Consider the following 21,191-nt stretch of genomic DNA (forward strand, 5'->3'; position numbering starts at 1 on the left):
TTACTATATTCCTCCAAAACCTTACCTTATTGATTGTCACTATCTGCTTCTGCCAAAACATAGCATGACACCACTCCATGTGGATGCTGAAGCTGTCATTTTATGAGGGAAGCAGATAGCAGAAATCTTTTAGGATCTTTGTGTCATGGGATTACAGTTGAGTAAGGTATTTGGTAAGGTTAAACCTCACCTAAGGAAAAAAAAAATGTGTTTTTTTCCGAGAAGCATTATGTGAAGAGTCTCAATGTTTTAGCCCTACTAAATAATACAATTCTGGCTTTAAAATGTGAATTGATAAACATAAGATGACAGTATATCTACCATTAGAAGATTAATGGAACTGTTATGCTTTTGATTACATTTTATGAAGAATACCATTTAACTAATCGCAGTTTTCTTTTTGTCCTTTTGATCTTACACCTTGTTTGCTGCTCTCTGCCTTCAGCCATCTTGTTTTGCAACTGACTCATTTCACTCCTCTCCACACCCACCTTCTAGTCCCTCCACATCATCAACCAATTTGCGTAGAAGATGTAAGCAGAATGCTCAAAAATCAGTGGCTTGTAAGCCGAGCACAGACCCAGTTCAGATGTCTCGTGAGTCTGAGTGGGACTCAGAGCAAAAAGCATTGCTGTACCCCAATGAGGAGGAGTTGGCCATGAGCTATAAGCAGCAAGCCGGCAAAGGCGGGACACTGTTTTCCTTCTCCTTGCATCTTCCAGAATCATTTCCTTCGCTTTTGGATGATGATGGCTACCTTTCCTTCCCTAACATTTCTGAAGCCAGTTTCCTGCCTGAAAGTTTACAGCATTATCTTCCAATACAATCTCCTTCTCTCGTCCCATGCTTCCTCTTCATCTTTTTCTTTCTGCTCTCTGCCTCTTTCTCCGTGCCATATGCCCTCACACTCTCTTTTCCTTTGGCTATGTGCCTCTGCTACCTGGAGCCCAAGGCGGTCTCCTTGAGTGCCTCTCTTGACAATGACCTGAGTGACAGTTCAGATGATGAGGTGTGTACCTCGGCATAGAACACACCTTACTTTGTGTTCAGTGTTAGTCCTAAACAGTGCTAGAATGCTACCATACTGGTCCAACTTTCAGAGCCTCATTTATGTCTGCTTGCTACTATTTGGAAGTTTTGTCCAAGGGCTGTAAGGGTTAGGCACAACATTTTAAAACAATTCTGTGGTAGTAATAATAATTATAATAATGGTTGCAAAAGGCGAGTTACATTTATACAATGTAGAAAAGCTAAAAATAATAATAATATTTGTATTAATCTGTTAATAGGGAGATTTTAGTTTAACAAACTAATAAACAAAAATAAAACATGCCTCGTTTGGAGGGGCCCCCACTAGATGGGCAAAGTTTTAGCAGATGGGCTCCTGGAAGAGCTTTATAGTTAAGCAAATTCTTTTAATTTAGAATTTTACGAAGTAAGCATATTTTTTTTTATATTTTTAACTTTTTTTTTTTTTTAAATGGTAACCTAAATATTTCAATATACTTTACTGATTTTAGCACTTTCACGCATTGCTGGACATACAAACTACCAATATATACTGTCAAATCTGTACACTGAAAGTGATTTCAGACTGAACTTAACTGGTTTAGTATATCAAGGTTTTTGTTATTTTCAATTTGGTACAAAGGTTATTGAAATTCCCAGAAAATCCCTTAGACAAACCAGATTTAGTAATGAAAGTCTGAGACATTCCTGTAAGTCCAGTGCAATATTATTAAGCTTTCTGGACGGTAAGCTGGACGGTATATTAAATTGATTGCACACAGGAAAATGACCCATGAGAAGAATTTGTAGCATAGAAATGATAAAAAAAAATAGTAGTAAATCCTTATTTTTTTCAACTATCAGTTTTTCTAAGTAAAACCAGCAGTTTGGTTTTTGCATAAATATTGCTTGTGCCTGATCCTTTCTATCCATTGTGTATTACATACTGCATGTTCTGTGTCTGACATGTCTGCATTACATTTGGCTATACACATTGTCAAAGCCAAAGTGTTGTGTAAATCATTTTGTAATCCCGGAGCAGTTTCTGCATGATGAGAGCTGCCTAGCTTATTAGACAGATAATAGAAAAGAATGGAAGAGAGGTGATTGAAATACACAACTGTTTAATTCATGTGCAAATTATTGTGACCAATCACTGGTAATGGTGCAATTTATTAAGTTTTCCAGCGTTGAATATGGCTTGACTTTAGGACTCACTCAGAGCCATTTGGCGTTCCCATTCTTCTTAAATAGATTTATTTCTGTTTTGCCTTTTGCGTAATGCAGACAGATCAGGCAGCTAGACACAAATCTGCAATTACAAATGAGGAGCTGAAAGTCAGGCGGCTGTTATAGTAGTCTCATCCGAGTATTTTACACCAAAAAATAAAGACGTATCTGAGAACAGATTAATATTACATGAGGAATATATAATATTTCTAGCTAAGCTGATACAGATTATAATATATATACCTAATTTAATGTACACAAAACTGAATGATCTCACAAAATGTATATGCCTTGCGTATTCCTCAGAATCTGTTCTGTTTGTGTTGTTTTGCTTTTCTCTTTGTTTTCTTTTTTTGGCTACCGTTATTTTTTTAACAAATGGCAAAATGGTTTTGAGGTGAACATCATTACAGTTTCACAACATGGATTTATTCTTTGTTTCCGCTTCCATTTTGGAATCCATATCTTGTAAAAATAAATAGACTGACAGTGAACAGACGGATACAGCAGCTGATGGTGAAACCACTGCCACGGAGGTGTGTAAATTGCAGAATGTATTCCCTAATGTAGTGTTTAGCTGTGTAAGAATTAAGCCTCTGTGTAGACTTCACTATCAGTACGTAGGCATGTTCTGCTCAGCTCATGTCAGTGATATTATTGTAAAGTACATACTGAGACTATAGATATTAATGGCAATTGTCCGTGTATGGAGTCTCAATCAAATGTTATTGGAATATTGTACAAATGTGAAAAATATTGCATTTTGAGTGTCCTCAGTGGTTGATACCTTTTAATGGCTAACTAAAAAGTTGGTAAATTGCAAGCTTTCGAGACTATTCAGGTCTCTTCATCAGGCATAGAGTAACACAATCTGAAGAGTCACATTTATACACAACAGGACACAGGAATAATACAATAAATAAGACAAGTGACGTGAAGCAGAACTATCAGTCTGGGAGAGTGAGAAACCGTTGTGGCCTTAAATATTGGAACAGTTCATAGATAAGGAGTGTGAAAGTTTTATTGTCCTGTGATTGAGGTCTGGTCCATGGTTGTGATGCCCCCAAACTGTCTGAGTATATTCCTTAGTTGATGTAGAAAGACCTAAATCCATGCAACATATTCATTCCTGCCCTGAGTGTGTCAAAGTTTGTCTTATTCAAATATGGAGGTGCTATCGAGAGCTTCAAGGAAACTACAACCTTTATTACAAAAAGATGCCCAATTACAATCTATATTTCCAGATCCCCCACTTCTGTGTTTTAGGCAGCCCCCAAATCTAAGCATTATTGTCAGAAGCTCCCTGTCCTCTCTATTGAAACCTCTCCCTGCAACCAGAAAAAATGTAAAACCTGTCCATTTATATTGACAGCAGACAAGATCCTAGTTCATATCAGGACAACAAGATCCCAGGTACTTTCAGCTGCATCACATCTAATTCAGTGTACTTAACCCCTTCATGACCCAGCCTATTTTGACCTTAAAGACCTTGCCGTTTTTTGCAATTCTGACCAGTGTCCCTTTATGAGGTAATAACTCAGGAACGCTTCAACGGATCCTAGCGGTTCTGAGATTGTTTTTTCGTGACATATTGGGCTTCATGTTAGTGGTAAATTTAGGTCAATAAATTCTGCGTTTATTTGTGATAAAAACGGAAATTTGGCGAAAATTTTGAAAATTTCGCAATTTTCACATTTTGAATTTTTATTCTGTTAAACCAGAGAGATATGTGACACAAAATAGTTAATAAATAACATTTCCCACATGTTTACTTTACATCAGCACAATTTTGGAAACAAAATTTTTTTTTGTTAGGAAGTTATAAGGGTTAAAATTTGACCAGCGATTTGTCATTTTTACAACGAAATTTACAAAACCATTTTTTTTAGGGACCACCTCACATTTGAAGTCAGTTTGAGGGGTCTATATGGCTGAAAATACCCAAAAGTGACACCATTCTAAAAACTGCACCCCTCAAGGTACTCAAAACCACATTCAAGAAGTTTATTAACCCTTCAGGTGCTTCACAGCAGCAGAAGCAACATGGAAGGAAAAAATTTAACTTTTTAGTCACAAAAATTATCTTTTAGCAACAATTTTTTTATTTTCCCAATGGTAAAAGGAGAAACTGAACCACGAAAGTTGTTGTCCAATTTGTCCTGAGTACGCTGATACCTCATATGTGGGGGTAAACCACTGTTTGGGCGCACGGCAGGGCTTGGAAGGGAAGGAGCGCCATTTGACTTTTTGAATCAAAAATTGGCTCCACTCTTTAGCGGACACCATGTCACGTTTGGAGAGCCCCCGTGTGCCTAAAAATTGGAGCTCCCCCACAAGTGACCCCATTTTGGAAACTAGACATCCCAAGGAACTTATCTAGATGCATAGTGAGCACTTTGAACCCCCAGGTGCTTCACAAATTAATCCGTAAAAATAAAAAAGTACTTTTTTTTCACAAAAAAATTCTTTTAGCCTCAATTTTTTCATTTTCACATGGGCAACAGGATAAAATGGATCCTAAAATGTGTTGGGCAATTTCTCCTGAGTACACCAATACCTCACATGTGGGGGTAAACCACTGTTTGGGCACATGGTAAGGCTCGGAAGGGAAGGAGCGCCATTTGACTTTTTGAATGAAAAATTATTTCCATCGTTAGCGGACACCATGTCGCGTTTGGAGAGCTCCTGTGTGCCTAAACATTGGCGCTCCCCCACAAGTGACCCCATTTTGGAAACTAGACCCCCCAAGGAACTTATTTAGATGCCTAGTGAGCACTTTCAACCCTCAGGTGCTTCACAAATTGATCTGTAAAAATGAAAAAGTACTTTTTTTTCACAAAAAAATTCTTTTCGCCTCAATTTTTTCATTTTCACATGGGCAGTAGGGTAAAATGGATCATAAAATTTGTTGGGCAATTTCTCCCGAGTACGTCGATACCTCATATGTGGGGGTAAACCACTGTTTGGGCACTCGGCAGGGCTCGGAAGGGAAGGCGCGCCATTTGACTTTTTGAATGGAAAATTAGCTCCAATTGTTAGCGGACACCATGTCGCGTTTGGAGAGCCCCTGTGTGCCTAAACATTGGAGCTCCCCAACAAGTGACCCCATTTTGGAAACTAGACCCCCCAAGGAACTTATCTAGATGCATATTGAGCACTTTAAACCCCCAGGTGCTTCACAGAAGTTTATAACGCAGAGCCATGAAAATAAAAAATAATTTTTCTTTCCTCAAAAATGATTTTTTTAGCCTGGAATTTCCTATTTTGCCAAGGATAATAGGAGAAATTGGACCCCAAAAGTTGTTGTCCAGTTTCTCCTGAGTACGCTGATACCCCATGAGTGGGGGTAAACCACTGTTTGGGCACACGTCGGGGCTCAGAAGGGAAGTAGTGACTTTTGAAATGCAGACTTTGATGGAATGGTCTGCGGGTGTCACGTTGCGTTTGCAGAGCCCCTGGTGTGCCTAAACAGTAGAAACCCCCACAAGTGACCCCATTTTAGAAATTAGACCCCCCCAAGGAACTTATCTAGATATGTGGTGAGCACTTTGAACCCCCAAGTGCTTCACAGACGTTTACAACGCAGAGCCGTGAAAATAAAAAATCATTTTTCTTTCCTCAAAAATTATGTTTTAGCAAGCATTTTTTTTGATTCACAAGGGTAACAGGAGAAATTGGACCCCAGTAATTGTTGCGCAGTTTGTCCTGAGTATGCTGGTACTCCATATGTGGGGGTAAACCACTGTTTGGGCACACGTCAGGGCTCGGAAGTGAGGGAGCACCATTTGACTTTTTGAATACGAGATTGGCTGGAATCAATGGTGGCGCCATGTTGCGTTTGGAGACCCCTGATGTGCCTAAACAGTGGTAACCCCTCAATTCTACCCCTAACCCTAATCCCAACTGTAGCCATAACCCTAAACACAACCCTAACCGCAACACACCCCTAACCACAACCCTAACCCCAACACACCCCTAACCATAACCACAACCCTAATTCCAACCCTAACCCTAAGGCTATGTGCCCACGTTGCGGATTCGTGTGAGATATTTTCGCACCATTTTTGAAAAATCCGCGGGTAAAAGGCACTGCGTTTTACCTGCGGATTTTCCGCGGATTTCCAGTGTTTTTTGTGCGGATTTCACCTGCGGATTCCTATTGAGGAACAGGTGTAAAACGCTGCGGAATCCGCACAAAGAATTGACATGCTGCGGAAAATACAACGCAGCGTTTCCGCGCGGTATTTTCCGCACCATGGGCACAGCGGATTTGGTTTTTCATATGTTTACATGGTACTGTAAACCTGATTGAACACTGCTGCGGATCCGCAGCCAAATCCGCACCGTGTGCACATAGCCTAATTCTAAAGGTATGTGCACACGCTGCGGAAAACGCTGCGGATCCGCAGCAGTTTCCCATGAGTTTACAGTTCAATGTAAACCTACGGGAAACAAAAATCGCTGTGCCCATGCTGCGGAAAAACTGCACGGAAACGCAGCGGTTTACATTCCGCAGCATGTCACTTCTTTGTGCGGATTCCGCAGCGGTTTTACAACTGCTCAAATAGAAAATCGCAGTTGTAAAACCGCAGTGAAATGCGCAGAAAAACCGCGGTAAATCCGCCATAAATCCGCAGCGGTTTAGCACTGCGGATTTATCAAATCCGCAGCGGAAAAATCCGCAGAGGACCAGAATACGTGTGCACATACCGAAGCCCTAACCCTAACCCTAACCCTAGCCCTAACCCTACCCCTAACCCTACCCCTAACCCTAGCCCTAACCCTAACCCTACCCCTAACCCTAACCCTATTCTAACATTAGTGGAAAAAAAAAAATTTCTTTATTTTTTTATTGTCCCTACCTATGGGGGTGACAAAGGGGGGGGGGTCATTTATTATTTTTTTTATTTTGATCACTGAGATATAATCTATCTCAGTGATCAAAATGCACTTTGGAACGAATCTGCCGGCCGGCAGATTCGGCGGTCGCACTGCGCATGCGCCCGCCATTTTGGAAGATGGCGGCGCCCAGGGAGAAGACGGACGGGACCCCGGCTGGATCGGTAAGTATGATGGGGTGGGGGGTGACCACGGGGGGGGGGATCGGAGCACGGGGGGGGGAAAGGAGTGCGGGAGGGGTGGAACGGAGCACGGGGGGCGTGGAACGGAGCACGGGGGGGCTGGAACGGAGCACGGGGGGGGGTGGAACGGAGCACCGGGGGGGGGTGGATCGGAGTGCAGGGGGGGTGATTGGAGCACGGGGGGGTGATTGGAGCACGGGGGGAGCGGACAAGAGCACGGGGGGGAGCGGAGCACTGGACGGAGGGGAGCCGGAGCAGTGTACCGGCCAGATCGGAGGGCTGGGGGGGCGATCGGTGGGGTGGGGTGGGGGCACATTAGTATTTCCAGCCATGGCCGATGATATTGCAGCATCGGCCATGGCTGGATTGTAATATTTCACCCGTTATAATAGGTGAAATATTACAAATCGCTCTGATTGGCAGTTTCACTTTCAACAGCCAATCAGAGCGATCGTAGCCACGAGGGGGTGAAGCCACCCCCCCCCCTGGGCTAAACTACCACTCCCCCTGTCCCTGCAGATCGGGTGAAATGGGAGTTAACCCTTTCACCCGATCTGCAGGGACGCGATCTTTCCATGACGCCACATAGGCGTCATGGGTCGGATTGGCACCGACTTTCATGACGCCTACGTGGCGTCATGGGTCGGGAAGGGGTTAATTATACGTATGTACCAATGTCCAACTAGGCATCTATATGTAGGGGAGACAGGGCAAAAACTTAGAACAAGGATGAATGCTCATCACCAAACACAATAAAAGAAGAAAGAATAGATCTACCTGTGGCCAAACATTTTTGTATCTTTGACCACAGCATGGACATGAAATTACTGGTATTAAAAGGTAACTTCAAATCTCAGAGAGACAGAAACATTTAGGAGTGCAAACTTGTGACAACGTTTGACACACTCAGAGCAGAAATGAATGTGTCACTTGGATTTATGTCTACATCATCTAAAGAATGTGTTCTTCTGACCATTTGGGGCATCACAACCATGGACCAGACCTCAATAACAGGACAATACCACTTTCACACTCCTTCTCTATATGTTCCAATATGTACTGCCACAATTGTTTCTCCCTCTCCCATACTGATAGTTGCTTCATGTCACTAGTCTTATCTACCATAAGACGCACCTAGGTTTTAGAGGAGGAAATTAGGAAAAAAAATGAAGCAAAAAAATGGTCAATTCTGTACTGTAATATCCCCTATCCTGGTATGCGTGGCTCCTTCATCCCCATCCTGGTGTGCATGACTCCATCCTTATCCTGGTATGATTGCCCCCATCCTTATCCTGGTATGATTGGCACCATCTCGGTCTTGGTATGCATGACCCCATCACGGTCCTGGTTTGATTGGTCCCATCCCTATTCTGGTATAATTGTCCCCATCCCGGGCCTGGTATGATTGGCCCCATCCTTTTTCTTTAATAATTGCCCCATCCCAGTCCTGGTATAATTGGCCCCATCCTTTTTCTTTTATAATTGGCCCCATCATGTTCCTGGTTTGATTAGTCCCATCCTTTCTTTTATAATTGGCTCCATCCTGTTCCTGCCATGGATACCAGGATCAGGAAGGGACCAGTTATAAAAGAAAAATGATGGGACCAACATTCCAGGAACAGGATGGGGCCATTTATACCAGGGATGCCAGAAAAATGAATATGCATTGCCCCCCATGCCCATGGGTGTGGAATGCAGTGCATATTCATTTCTCTTTAGCAGCGGGCACAAGAGTTAGCCCGAGCCGCCAGCTCCATCCTCCTGTGACCCGATGCTCCACTGAAACCGCTCCCCCACCACAGCCAGAGCCCATACATCTGGACTATAAGACCCACCCCCCCTAACGGCCCAAACATTATATCCAAAGGTGATACCATGATGATAATTCTACCTGAAAAGTAACGCCAGCATGGGCTGACAGGGGCAGAAGAACATAGAAAGTAAAGGAGTTGTCCCATTAACAAAGTTTATTCTAATTAATAGATCTTGGATTAATAATAAGTTTCACAACTGCATGTATTAAAAATGTGTAGAAACCGCAAAAAGTCAGAAATGAACGGCACCAGGGACACTCGTATATGCAGGCTCAGCTTATGCAAGAGGACTCTTATTAAGACTTTTGTAACACGTGCGTTTCAAGCTTTTCATGGGTGGTGCTCAACATGTAGCAATAAATAGAAGAACAATCGATGCTTTGAAAAGACAAACGTGGCACTCACCCAAAGTTTGCTGTGTTCGATGTCCTTTATTGATCTTCATACATTTGTGGACATATTGGTGGAGAGGCGGCAGGCGAACGAGGAGGTGCGGGGAGTGAAGGACGGACAACGGCCGTTTCGCGCAAATGCGCTTCTACGGGTCCAGGTGGACTTTTTTGTCTTGTCAAAGCATTGATTAAAAATGTGTTACTGTCCTGAGATAATTTGGCCCTGGTACGTACTGTGTAATGGATGTGTACAACCATGTAAAGCTGCTTCAGTACATAGTGGACACTTACCACAACTCCTCACCAGGAAAAGCAGTATAATCATAAAGACCATTGGTAAGTGAGTATACAGAAAAAACAGCAGGGGCTTGCATGTGCTGCTTTCTGAGGTAACAATTTCCTTGCCTGTTTTATCACAGGAGCAAGTGTTCCTGAGCCCACTGACATCATCATAAATCAAGCAACTGACATACGAGCTCTGGCACCTGTTGAGCTTATACAGTTGTGTGAAAAAGTGATTGCCCACCCAAAAAAACATAAATTGACTGTGGTTTATCATATTTTTGGGAAGCTGAGTTTAAATTCCATAGCCACACCCAAGCCTGATTACTCCCACAGTTGTTCTCAATCAAAAATATATGACAAAGTGATGTATAACAAAAGTTCCTCAAAAGCTAGACATCAAGCCGCTATCCAAAAGAAATTCTGGAACAAATGATAAACAAAGTAATTGAGATCGATCAGTCTGGAAAAGATAATAAAGCCATTTCTCAAGCTTTGGGACTCCAGCGAACCACAATGAAAGCCAGACTGGGCAAAAAATGGCCTGCATGGCAGAGTTCCAAGATGAAAACCACTGCTGAGCGATAAGAACCTAAAGGCTTGTCTCCGTTTTTTTACCAGAAAACCTCTTGATGATCCCCAAGACTTTTTGGAGGATACTCTGTGGATTGATGGGACAAAAGTTGAACTTTTTAGAAGGTGAAAGTCCAATTACATCTGGCATAGAAGTAACACAGCATTTCAGAAAAGGAACATTATACCAACAGTAAAATGGTAGTGGTAGTGTGATGTCTGGGGTTGTTTTGCTGCTTCAGGACCTGGAAGACTTGATGTGGTAAATGGAACCATGAATTCTGCTGTCAACAAAAAATCCTGAAGGAGAATGTCCAGCAATCTGCAATGATCCAAAACACACCAGAAAGTCCACCTCTGAATGGCTTAAGAAAACAAAATTTAGACTTTGGGGTGACCTAGCCAAAGTCCTGACCTTAATCCGATTGAGATGCTGTGAGATGACCTTAAATAGGTGGTTCATGGTCACAAACCCTCCAATGTGGCTGAATTACTACAACTCTGCAAACATAAATGGGCCTAAATTCCTCCAGAGCGTTGTAAAAGACTCATTGCCAGTTATCGCAAACACTTGATTGCCGTTGTTGCTGCTAAAGGTGGCTCAACCAGTTATTAGGTTTAGGGGGCAATCGCTTTTTCATACAGGGCCCTGTAGTTTTGGATTTCTTTTGTCCTTAATAAAGACCTACATTTAAAAACTGCACTTTGTGTTTACTTGCGATATCTTTGTCTAATATTTAAATTTGTTTGGTGATCTGAAACATTTTAAGTGTGACAGATTGTCACGGGTGTGTTATCAGAGGCTGCAGACTCGTTCTGCATCTGACTGCAGAAGGTCTCATGGTTTGCTTGGTAGATTTCTTTCTGGGCCTTCTGAGTCTAGGACCCAGTGGCAACCTTCCCCGGCTCTAGTTGACACGCCTGGACAAGGGTGTTTATAACTTCCAGCTTGCTGCTGATAGTTGCAGGTGATATTCCTATTTCCATTTGCCTGTTGAGGCTTGGAGCTATAGCAGTCGGCTATCTTCCTCTCTGGTGTTTATAGGATGTCCGTGTTTGGTTCTCATTCCTTTATCCCTTCGTGTTGCACTTAGCCTTTCCTACACGTTGCGTGACACAGATATGCAAAAGAATAGGAACTGTAAATCACTGACTTGATTTACGTTGAGTTCACAGGACTAGTTTTATCACCTAAAAACTCCTGTGATAAAACAAGCAGGAGATAGTGTTACCTCAGAAAGCAGAAGCTACAAGCCCCTGCTGTTTCATCTGTATACTCATTAATCATTAGTCATTATCATTATGCTTTCTTTCGTGGCCAAGAGCTGTCGTATGTGACTGCCATGAACTGGAGCAGCTCTGCTTGTTTATCCTTAGATTTTTTGCTGGACTTAAAGGGATTTAACAGTATATCTTTATTTTATCAAGGAGGAGCATGTGAGCTGACTTGTTCATCTGCCTCATCCAATTGAAAAACAGCTGTCCCATGCAAAGTGTTTTTGTATTGGAAGAAGCTGATGGATAAGGCTGTTCACAAGCTCGTCCACCAGCAGCCATTCTAAAGACAGCATAGTTTAGAGAACTGCAATAACAAGTCCAGGAGGACAAGCTGTCATTCTTATATATTTATAGGTGCCATAAAATTATGTTCCTAACACAACTATAATGTGTGCAAAAACTGTTAAGCCCTGCGGAATGTTAGCACTATAGAAAAATAAAGATTATCATTATTATTATTATTATTATTATTATTATTATTATTATTATTATTATTATAACTATTAAAATAAAGTGGGAAACCCTTTTAACTGATTTTCCCTGTACCTTTGTCATCTTGGGGTGATTTCATGGAGTAAAGTTCAAATGTGATCATGGGCTTCAGACCTTAGGAAGTAGGCTGTATGGAGACATACAGAGTAGCCATTGAGAAGTAAGCGCCATTCGTGTCACATTATTGGTGCTCAAAGTGCTTGCTTTTATAATTTGCAAACTATTTAATGATCTGTTAATTATTCTGAATTTCATTAAATTGACAGAAACTTGCTCTTCAGTACTAATAGAAACAGTACTATTCGAAAATCAAATGTGCCAACCCCTATTCTTCCCTTAAACAACATCACATCAAGAACTGGGGCATCAGGCCTGCATTTATAGCATGGAAAAAGCACAATCCGGGGATATTCCTTATCAAATCCTCAGCGTTAATGGTTATTATTAGCTATTTAGATATAAAGAAATACTAAGCTACCAACATAATGTAATAATTTATATTTTACAATGCTTCCAGTCGGATCAAGATGAAGATACCGATGTAAAAACTCAGGTAAACGCCTCTTAAGAACTTCAGATCTCTACAGTTCTGTTTTATGTTGTATAGTGTCTGTCTGGTATCTGTGGAACATGAGCGCAGAATCATCATTGTCCAGCGTGTCATGTGTATCTTAATGTTCCCTCTCTTCACTTTTTCAGAATAGTCTCATTAAGCGAATAAAGGGTGAAAATGTTTATGTCAAACATAGTAATCTTATGTTAGAGGTTGGTATTGGTACATACCACTGCATGCACTCGTGTGTTGGATTTTGGCATGGACTGAGTGTCCCCCCACCTCCTAGTGAACTGAGTGGATTTTCAGTGTTATTTATTTTATTGCCTAGGCAATGTGTAGTTGTATTTCCTCTCTATATATTTTATTGAACCTTAATAAAAAAATGTAGTCTTATATTTTGATGTTATTGCCATTCACTAAACGATCACACCTCACTTTAGTAATTCCCTTCAAACTCTCACTCTTCACCGGATTGTGTTGTAGCTTTGTGGCAATAGTGACAGCTACGTGGTAAGCTTGATACTAACCTATCCACTTTTTCCTGTATACCTTCTTTTACAGCTGGAAAGGCAAGCAACAAAAACACATTTCATTAGGTTTTCTATGCCATGATGGTACTACAGGCATTACATATCTGTCTGTAAGTTTCTGTTGCTTGTTTTTTCAGCTAGCGTATTGAGTGGTTAATTTTTTTTTACATACTTTTTGTTGCTTCTTTCATTATTTTTTTTCTTAGGAGTTTGATAGAAATCAGGAAGAATTAATGAAACACCAGACTAACATCAGTGAGTTGAAAAGGACATTTTTGGAAACGTCAGCGGAAACAACAGCCGCCAGCGAGTGGGAGAAACGTCTGTCTACTTCTCCAGTCCGACTTGCAGCGAGACAGGATGAAGCTCCTATGATTGAACCACTTGTGCCTGAAGAGGTCAGTGGCTGTCTGTGTGCGGTAGATTTAGGATTCAGCTGTCTTAATTGATATGCCACAGAAATTATGTTTTAATTCCAAACGTGAGCTTATGATTACTTTCTAGGAATTTTCGTCAACCTAACATAGAAACGGTCCACAGCAATGAGATTCCTTTTATTGCATTGTTTTTTTATTATTGTTTTACAGACAATGATAGTTTGTTTATATATTTGGAATTTTATAATGTGCCTTAACAGTGAAAAATGGCATCTACACTTGTTCACCCGTCTGTAAGTTCTCCATACACCCAAAAATCTGTCTCTGTAAATAGGAGACAGTGAAAGCAGGGGGACGTAGCTGCAGTTGCTATAGTGTTCAGTGTGACTGCTATGGAGACATTGGCTTAGCGCACAAAGCACTGCTTTAAGTCACAGCAGAAAGAACCCACCCACACTGCAAGTATTGGGGCACACATCAGCTACCTAAGAAGTAATATTTTTACTGCAACTATAGGTCTGCTTTAGGGTTGGGCATCCAAAAGTTGCTGGCATTTAAACAAAAAAGGAGGTATATATCGACAGGCCTTGGCAAATTCCTCCAATATTTGCCAGCATATTTTCCCTTTGGTGCAATTCTTAACTGTACAGACAAAGCCAAGTACAACAATCAATATTTATACTTATCATTATTATAAAAATACTTTTTTCTTAGCTTTTTCTTACCATGTGCAATAATAATGCATTGACAGATCATTACAGAGAAAGGAGCAAATCCGAACGTGTTTATTATTACTTTGAATATATATATTTCTAGTTTGTATAGAATATTCAGACTTCAAATGATTAGATCCTGCCAGAAGATTTGAGTTCTATAGGTCTGTAATCTTGTAGTGTGAAGAGCTATGTGCAAGTGGAAATCTTGGGTTCAGGTCTTTACATGGTGTTTATACAGCTACATACATTATTTTATCTACAGACCATTGCATTTATATTTCCAAGAACAAGTTAACCCCTTAACGCCCTATAACAGATATATCCGTGGTGGAATGTATTAGGGACTTTGAAGCAGGCTCAGAAGCAGCACCGCTGCACACGGGGCAGATGCTGGCTATAGTGTATAGCGGACATCTGCCTCTAATAGCATCCACTGATTACAAGCCACTTAAGTGCCATTGTCAACTGATTAGAGTCAATTACGCCATGCAATCCAGCCTGGACGTTAGGGGGGCATCAAGTTCCCTGTGATACCACTGTGTGGCATCTGTCACCGGCATTTGTTAAACGTATACTTTTCAAAAGCTTTTCACAACATATCTGTTAAATGGATAACATTATGGTTTTCGTTTAAGGCATATATTGTACATTGCAAACTTTTCGGCATATACTTCAAATGTAGGTCAAAAACGCAATATGAACATAGCTGTAAATGCATATCACATATTTTTTGTTCAAGTGGAACTGTGACCTTTCCTACATCCCTGAAGGCTAAATCATCAGCCATTCAAAATAGGTTATGCACTGGAGGTGGTAACCAGTCACTGTTCCGTGACGTCCGAAAGCATTAATGTACATCTTTTCTATCAAAATGTTCAATGTTTAACAAGGTTAAATACCCAAGTGCATTTCTGAATATTCTGACCCTGCAGCTAATGAGATGAGTAATTAGTGTTCCTTTTCTGGATGTATGAAGGGAAGGAATAAGTGTTATCAATGATGATTTAATGTCTTCCAAAAGCAGACCAAAGAAGAAAAAGAAGAAATAGAAAGACGTGCTTCTCTGGAAAGAACAAGCTACTCAATGTTAGAATCCCAGGTAAATCGTTAATCGTTAAGAAAATGTGTTTATTTTAACATTTACAGTGCATCTTAATTGTTACTGGATGTCTTTTGTTTTTATTTTCAGATTGGTAAATTCATTGTATATGCAGGGTATTAGCTGACAATTATAGAAGTCATAACTTGATGAAGGAATTGATCCAATTTTCCTTGGCACCCCCAATGTCCTTTTCGCTATCCTTTCAGGTTCATGCTTACTACTACAGTTGGCCAGCTGTTTATTTTTCTGTTTCTAGTATACAGAGATGGAAACACACATACATATACACTTGATTTCATCTGAGTTATAAGGATCTATGTGCTACACACAGGATGACTCTATTGTTGCTTTTGTGTAGGTTTTTTTTAAATGTCTACTGTTCCCAATCTATTAAAGTTGTAAAAGTTATGTTATGGGAGATGACAAGTTAAAGTTCTTGTAAATTTAGATATTTCATAAATGAGAACATTTTTTAAATATACTTTTTACCTATGGTATTCTCTGAGCCTAAGCAGTATCGATATCGGTGGAGAAATGTATTTTTGAACTCTATTTTCATCACTGTTCAGTTCACAGAGTTATTACAATCACTGTGCAGTGTGCAGAGAGATATCAATTGCCTGGTGTAAATCTGTAAAGCTGTTGAGAGTTGAGCATTATTTTAAATGAAACTGAAATACTACTGATTCTTATTGGTTTTTCTTCTGCTAGCCAGGAGACATAGTGAAGAAACTTCGGGAAGCAAGAGCCACCAGCCCCGTGGCTACTTCTCATCAAATCATTATGCAGAAAACTATCCCATCATCCCCAGAGGTTATTTTTTATTCGTTTAATCTAGATATAATCCTCCACTTTTCATATAAATCGGGCCTTCATAAGTTATGCAAGATTGCCATAAACATCAGCTAAAAAATGTTTTAAAGAGGATTATTTATTTTTGTTTGTGTCCTCAGTGTAAGCTAGGGCAGACAAGAGAACGCACTGTTATTATTTCATATTTAACACCCAATAGTGTGAAATATGCAGATAATGAGGGGCACATTTATCAAACAAAACGTGCCAGGAAGACGCGATGGTGCCATAATTTTTAGTCATGTCCTGTAACATGTAAAGCAGATTAAAAAATAAAGGAATAAAGGATGCATTCAATAACTTGCAATGATTGTTTCAGTTATAGCTCTGGCAAATTGTATAACTACATATATATGACAGTCATATGGCCCTGTTAATAAGAGAAGTAACTGGGTATATCGACTCGCTAGGAATCAATCACAACACCATTGATAAATTTGTCCCTGTATTTTGCTGCAGTTCCATAAAAATTTAAATGAGAGTGACAAATTCTAATTTAGATTTTATATCTCACCTAGGGCACTGAGGATTGGGTTATTATAGACAAAGTTCCTACTAAGGTAGTTGATGGTGAAACAAAAAGCATTATGACTTACAAGGTAACAACTGTGAGCAGTGAAAAACCAGCTGGAACATTTAAAACCAGTCCTATCGGAACTCAGAGCCTGGATGCCTTGAAAATGGAGATTAAAGCAAGAGAAGAGGAAACCAGGCAGAAAATGTTTGCATTAGGAAAAACGTATGACGCTGTATCTGGTAAAATTTTAACAATGACTAGTAAAGGTAAAGAAGGCGACAAAGTGTCCCAACTTTCCTCTCTTGAAGTCACTCAACAGGGAGAGAAAGACATTTCTGAAATCGTGAGTCGAATTCCAGTTGTAGGCGAGTTTGAGATTTTAGAACCCATTAGCGATGACAAGAGTAGGAAAACCCAGGAGGGACTGACCATAAAGCGAAGAGTATCAGAGTCACTAACTCCCATTAAAGAATCAGACTCTCAGTTGGCAAGTCCAATAGAGGATAGTCTAACAAAGGTAAAGGATGCTGACGCTGGAATGAAGATAACTGAAAGTATGATCATTGAGAAGACCGTCGGATATCCTGAATATGAAGTTGTTAAAGCAGAGGCTCCGGCCTGGAAGGAAAAGAAGCTGTCTGATTGGAGATACACAAGAGACCAACCGTTTACCATTGCTACTGCTCACTATGTCACAGAATCATCGGCATCCAAAGTGGTGGTAACAAGCGACAGTAACTTTGTGCCCTATCCTAATGATCACAAGCATGAATTGCAAACATCCCCTGCTTCACAATTCCCTTTGGTTCACTTGCAGCTTTACTTTATTTTGGCAGGCGACATTTATCAATTTTTTTTATAATCACTGCAGCCTAAGTAGGCATTGTATAGTTTTATAACAAGATGAGAATAAATAGCTAAAAATATCGTAATAATGCAGCTTGCCATTTTTATACTTGTGTGCTTCAGCAATTTTTCAGATCTAACAGCTATGGGCCCTATTCAGCAAAGAGTTGTACAGAAAGACCATAAAAAGTGTCACATGGAAACACATAGTATCTGCTCAGTAGTAAAAATTATGCTGCACTCGCTGTGCTTTAAATAACAAAGGGTTATTAATAATAACAATTTCATAACATTCATAAGAGTGTCATCTCTTTTTATCTGTACTTTCATATCCAGCTATTCCTGTACTTGTGTATCGAGCTATTTAAGTTAGTATGCCATCTCGTAAACTGATGGCGTTATGCCAGAATATGCCATCACTTCATAAGGAAAGATCCCTTTAAACTCTGTCTTGTGCTTTGTTGACTGACACATTTTTTGTGCTGCTTTACATTTTTAGTAGTAGATTAATATAATGCTAAACCTCAAGAACAGTAGGGTAAGTACCATACAGACAAGTGTATGGGGAAAATAGTGAAGCATCTTGGAAAGGAGATTATAATGTAAGTGTCCGGAACACCGCACTGCATTTGGTCACTGAGCCAGTGCACGTGTCCTGAGTTGAACAAACTATGCTCAAAGATGCCTGCGGAGCGGGGGTGGCAACGGTGGAGATGCATGCTTTAGGCAAACAAGACCTGAGGCAAGTGACTCCGGGGGAGTGTCTGAGGGCAGAGACAAGCCCCGGCACTCCGGAGACCGGCGCTTGGGCTAGAGATGCCCAGAGATTATTCGGACAGATGTGGGTCTATACCAGGAGATGGCACGGTACAGTAGGGGCAAGACAGGGACCAGATCAGTCACAAAGCAGAGTCTGGAAATCAGAGATAGCAGCGCGGTACAGGCAGAAGGAACGGAAGGTCAAGGACAGGCAAAGGTCATAACAGAGAGGCGAAACAAGTACAGAGTCAGGCATGAATATCAGAAACAGGGACGGACCGGGTCATACACGAGCAAGCATACACAGGCAGACTGTATCCAGATACACAGGGGTCAGGAACTAAGCTGAGGTCAAATGTATCAATGACAACGGATGGAGCCCAATTGAGGCTATTTAAAGCCCTCCCAGAACCAGAGAGAGGCCAAAAGCATTAATCTTCAACATAAATCCAGAATTCACATACAGACCATGACAGTAACGCCCTCTTAATGGGGGGCCACTGGACCCCAGGCTTCTCAGGATGTCTGGCATGAAACTCCCCAACCAAGCGATCAGCGTGTACAGACTGAGCCGGGACCCACGATAGATCCTCTGAACCATACCCCTTCCAGTGTACCAGATACTGCAAGGTGCGGCGTACCAGACGAGAATCCACAATGTCCGACCTCATATCCCATGTGACCCTCCATCAACATCGGGGTTACAGTTGACACAGAACCCTCAACAGATCCCAAAGGTTTTAAAAGGGATTTGTGGAACACATTGGAAATCTTGAATGAGGCTAACAGACGTAACCATTAGGCTACAGGATTGACTACCTCCACAATTTCATATGGACCAATTCATTTTGGCCCCAATTTGGCTGATGGAATCTTGAGCTTAATATTCCGTGTGGAGAGCCAAACCTTCTCCCCAACCTGAACTTGTCTGCAAAAAAACGTATATCTCCCTGAGACTTGGCGATGTTACGACGGACTTCAGCCCACAGATTTTTTAAACTCTGTACAGACTCCTCCGCCCTAGGACAACCAGAATCCAAACGAGAAAATTCCCCAAAGTGTGGATTAAACCCATAGTTCACAGGAAAGGAGACATACCAGTGGACTGACTCACACGACTGTTAAAAGCAAACTCAACCAAAGGCAATGCATCACACCACTCATCCTGCCTAGTAGAGGCCAAACACTGAAGAATTTGCTCAAGGGACTGATTGGTGCGTTCAATCTGACCATTACTCTCAGGGTTATGCGCAGAAGAACAGGACAATTTAACATCCAATTTTTTACAGAATGCCCTCAGCCACAAACTGCACATGTGTGAGACACCACATTCATGGGTACCCCATGCAGATGGACCACGTGTTGCACAAACAACCTGGACAAGGTTTCAGCAGAGGGTAATGCGGGACAAGGGTACAAAATAGGCTTGCTTAGAAAACCTGTCCACCACCACCCATATCACGGTATTACCCATGGAAGGAGGGAGATTGGTGATAAAATCCATGGGCAAGTGAATCCACGGTCTATCAGGAACTAGCAAAGGCACCAGTCCCCTGGCAGGCCGGCTATGAAAGCTCTTAGAACGGGCACAAAGCTCACATGCAGACACCAATTTTTTTACATCCGTACCCAACGAGGGCCACCAAAAAACCCTTGCCAGAGCCTCCCGTGTGTTAGAAATCCCAGGATGAGCACTCAACATAGACCCATGAAACTTTTGAAGGAGCCTAGAATGAAATTGCTCTGGGACAAACAATTTACCCCCCGGTTTAGGAGCAAGAGACTGAGCCTCTAAAATCTCAAACTCCAGCTCCGACGACACAGCCACCACCACCCCGGGTGGAAGAATGGAGGATGGTGGTTCGGGGGGAGACACAGAATCAAAACTTCGAGACAATCAGCTTTGACATTTTTGGACCCAGAGCGAAAAGTAATTGAAAAGTGAAATCGGGGAAAAAAAGCAACCAGCGGGGCCTGTCTGGGAGTTAATCTTTTAGCAGACTCAATATAGTCCAAGTTTTTATGATCAGTCATCACAGTGATAGGACGGGCCACCCCTTCCCAAAAATGCCTCCATCCTTCAAATGCCAATTTGACCGCAAGAAGTTCTCTATTGCCCACATCATAATTTCTCTTGGCAGAAGAGAACTTCTTGGAAAAGAAGGCACATGGCTTGAGATTGGTCAAAGTGGCAGGTCTCTGGGACAACACTGCTCCCACCCCCACCTCAGAAGGATCCACCTCTACAATAAATGGTTTGGACAGATCTGGCTGCACCAATATCGGAGCAGACATAAAACACCTTTTTAAAGTAAAAAAGGATTCTTTGGCAGACGCAGACCAATTTTTTGTATTTGCACCCTTGCATGTAAGATCAGTAAGCGGCTTGACCACCTGTGAAAACCCCCCAATAAATTTTCGATCGTAATTGGCGAAGCCCAAGAAACACTGGAGCCCCTTAAGGTCCCGGGTTGGACCCAGTCAATAATAGCCTGCACCTTCCTGGGATCCATGCAAAAACCCTCACTCACCCTTACAATCAGGCCTAAAAAAGACATCTCCTGTCCAAAAAAGAACATTTCTCCAATTTAGAGCAAACAGTTGATTTTTCCTGAGTCTTTGGAGAACAGTAAGTAAATGTTGCAGATGGGGAGTAGACCAAAATGTCATCAAGGTAGATGACAACAAAACGAGCAATAAGATCAGAAAACACCACATTAATAAAGTTTTGAAATATAGCAGGAGCATTAGTAAGATCAAATGGCATAACAAGGTTTTCAAAGAGC

The 21,191-nt window shown here is 41.3% G+C and overlaps 1 protein-coding gene across 45 annotated transcripts in view; it reads left to right on the top strand.

Annotated features, from left to right (window-relative positions):
• EPB41L3 (erythrocyte membrane protein band 4.1 like 3) overlaps positions 1-21,191 on the top strand; it is a 474,479-nt gene that overhangs the window by 411,025 nt on the left and 42,263 nt on the right. For 12 of the 45 annotated variants that reach the window (XM_069731129.1, XM_069731127.1, XM_069731131.1 and 9 more), the window contains exons 13-16: positions 2,721-2,774; positions 12,668-12,703; positions 13,443-13,634; positions 15,351-15,428. In XM_069731129.1, coding sequence (XP_069587230.1) covers positions 2,721-2,774; positions 12,668-12,703; positions 13,443-13,634; positions 15,351-15,428 — 360 coding nt within the window. Of the gene's footprint in view, positions 1-445; positions 1,010-2,720; positions 2,775-12,667; positions 12,704-13,442; positions 13,635-15,350; positions 15,429-16,142; positions 16,245-16,801; positions 17,522-21,191 lie in introns of all 45 variants that reach the window. The other 33 variants (XM_069731098.1, XM_069731103.1, XM_069731087.1 and 30 more) reach the window with 9 other exon arrangements.

This window comes from Ranitomeya imitator, chromosome 6, assembly GCF_032444005.1.
Source record: "Ranitomeya imitator isolate aRanImi1 chromosome 6, aRanImi1.pri, whole genome shotgun sequence".
NCBI lineage: Eukaryota > Metazoa > Chordata > Amphibia > Anura > Dendrobatidae > Ranitomeya > Ranitomeya imitator.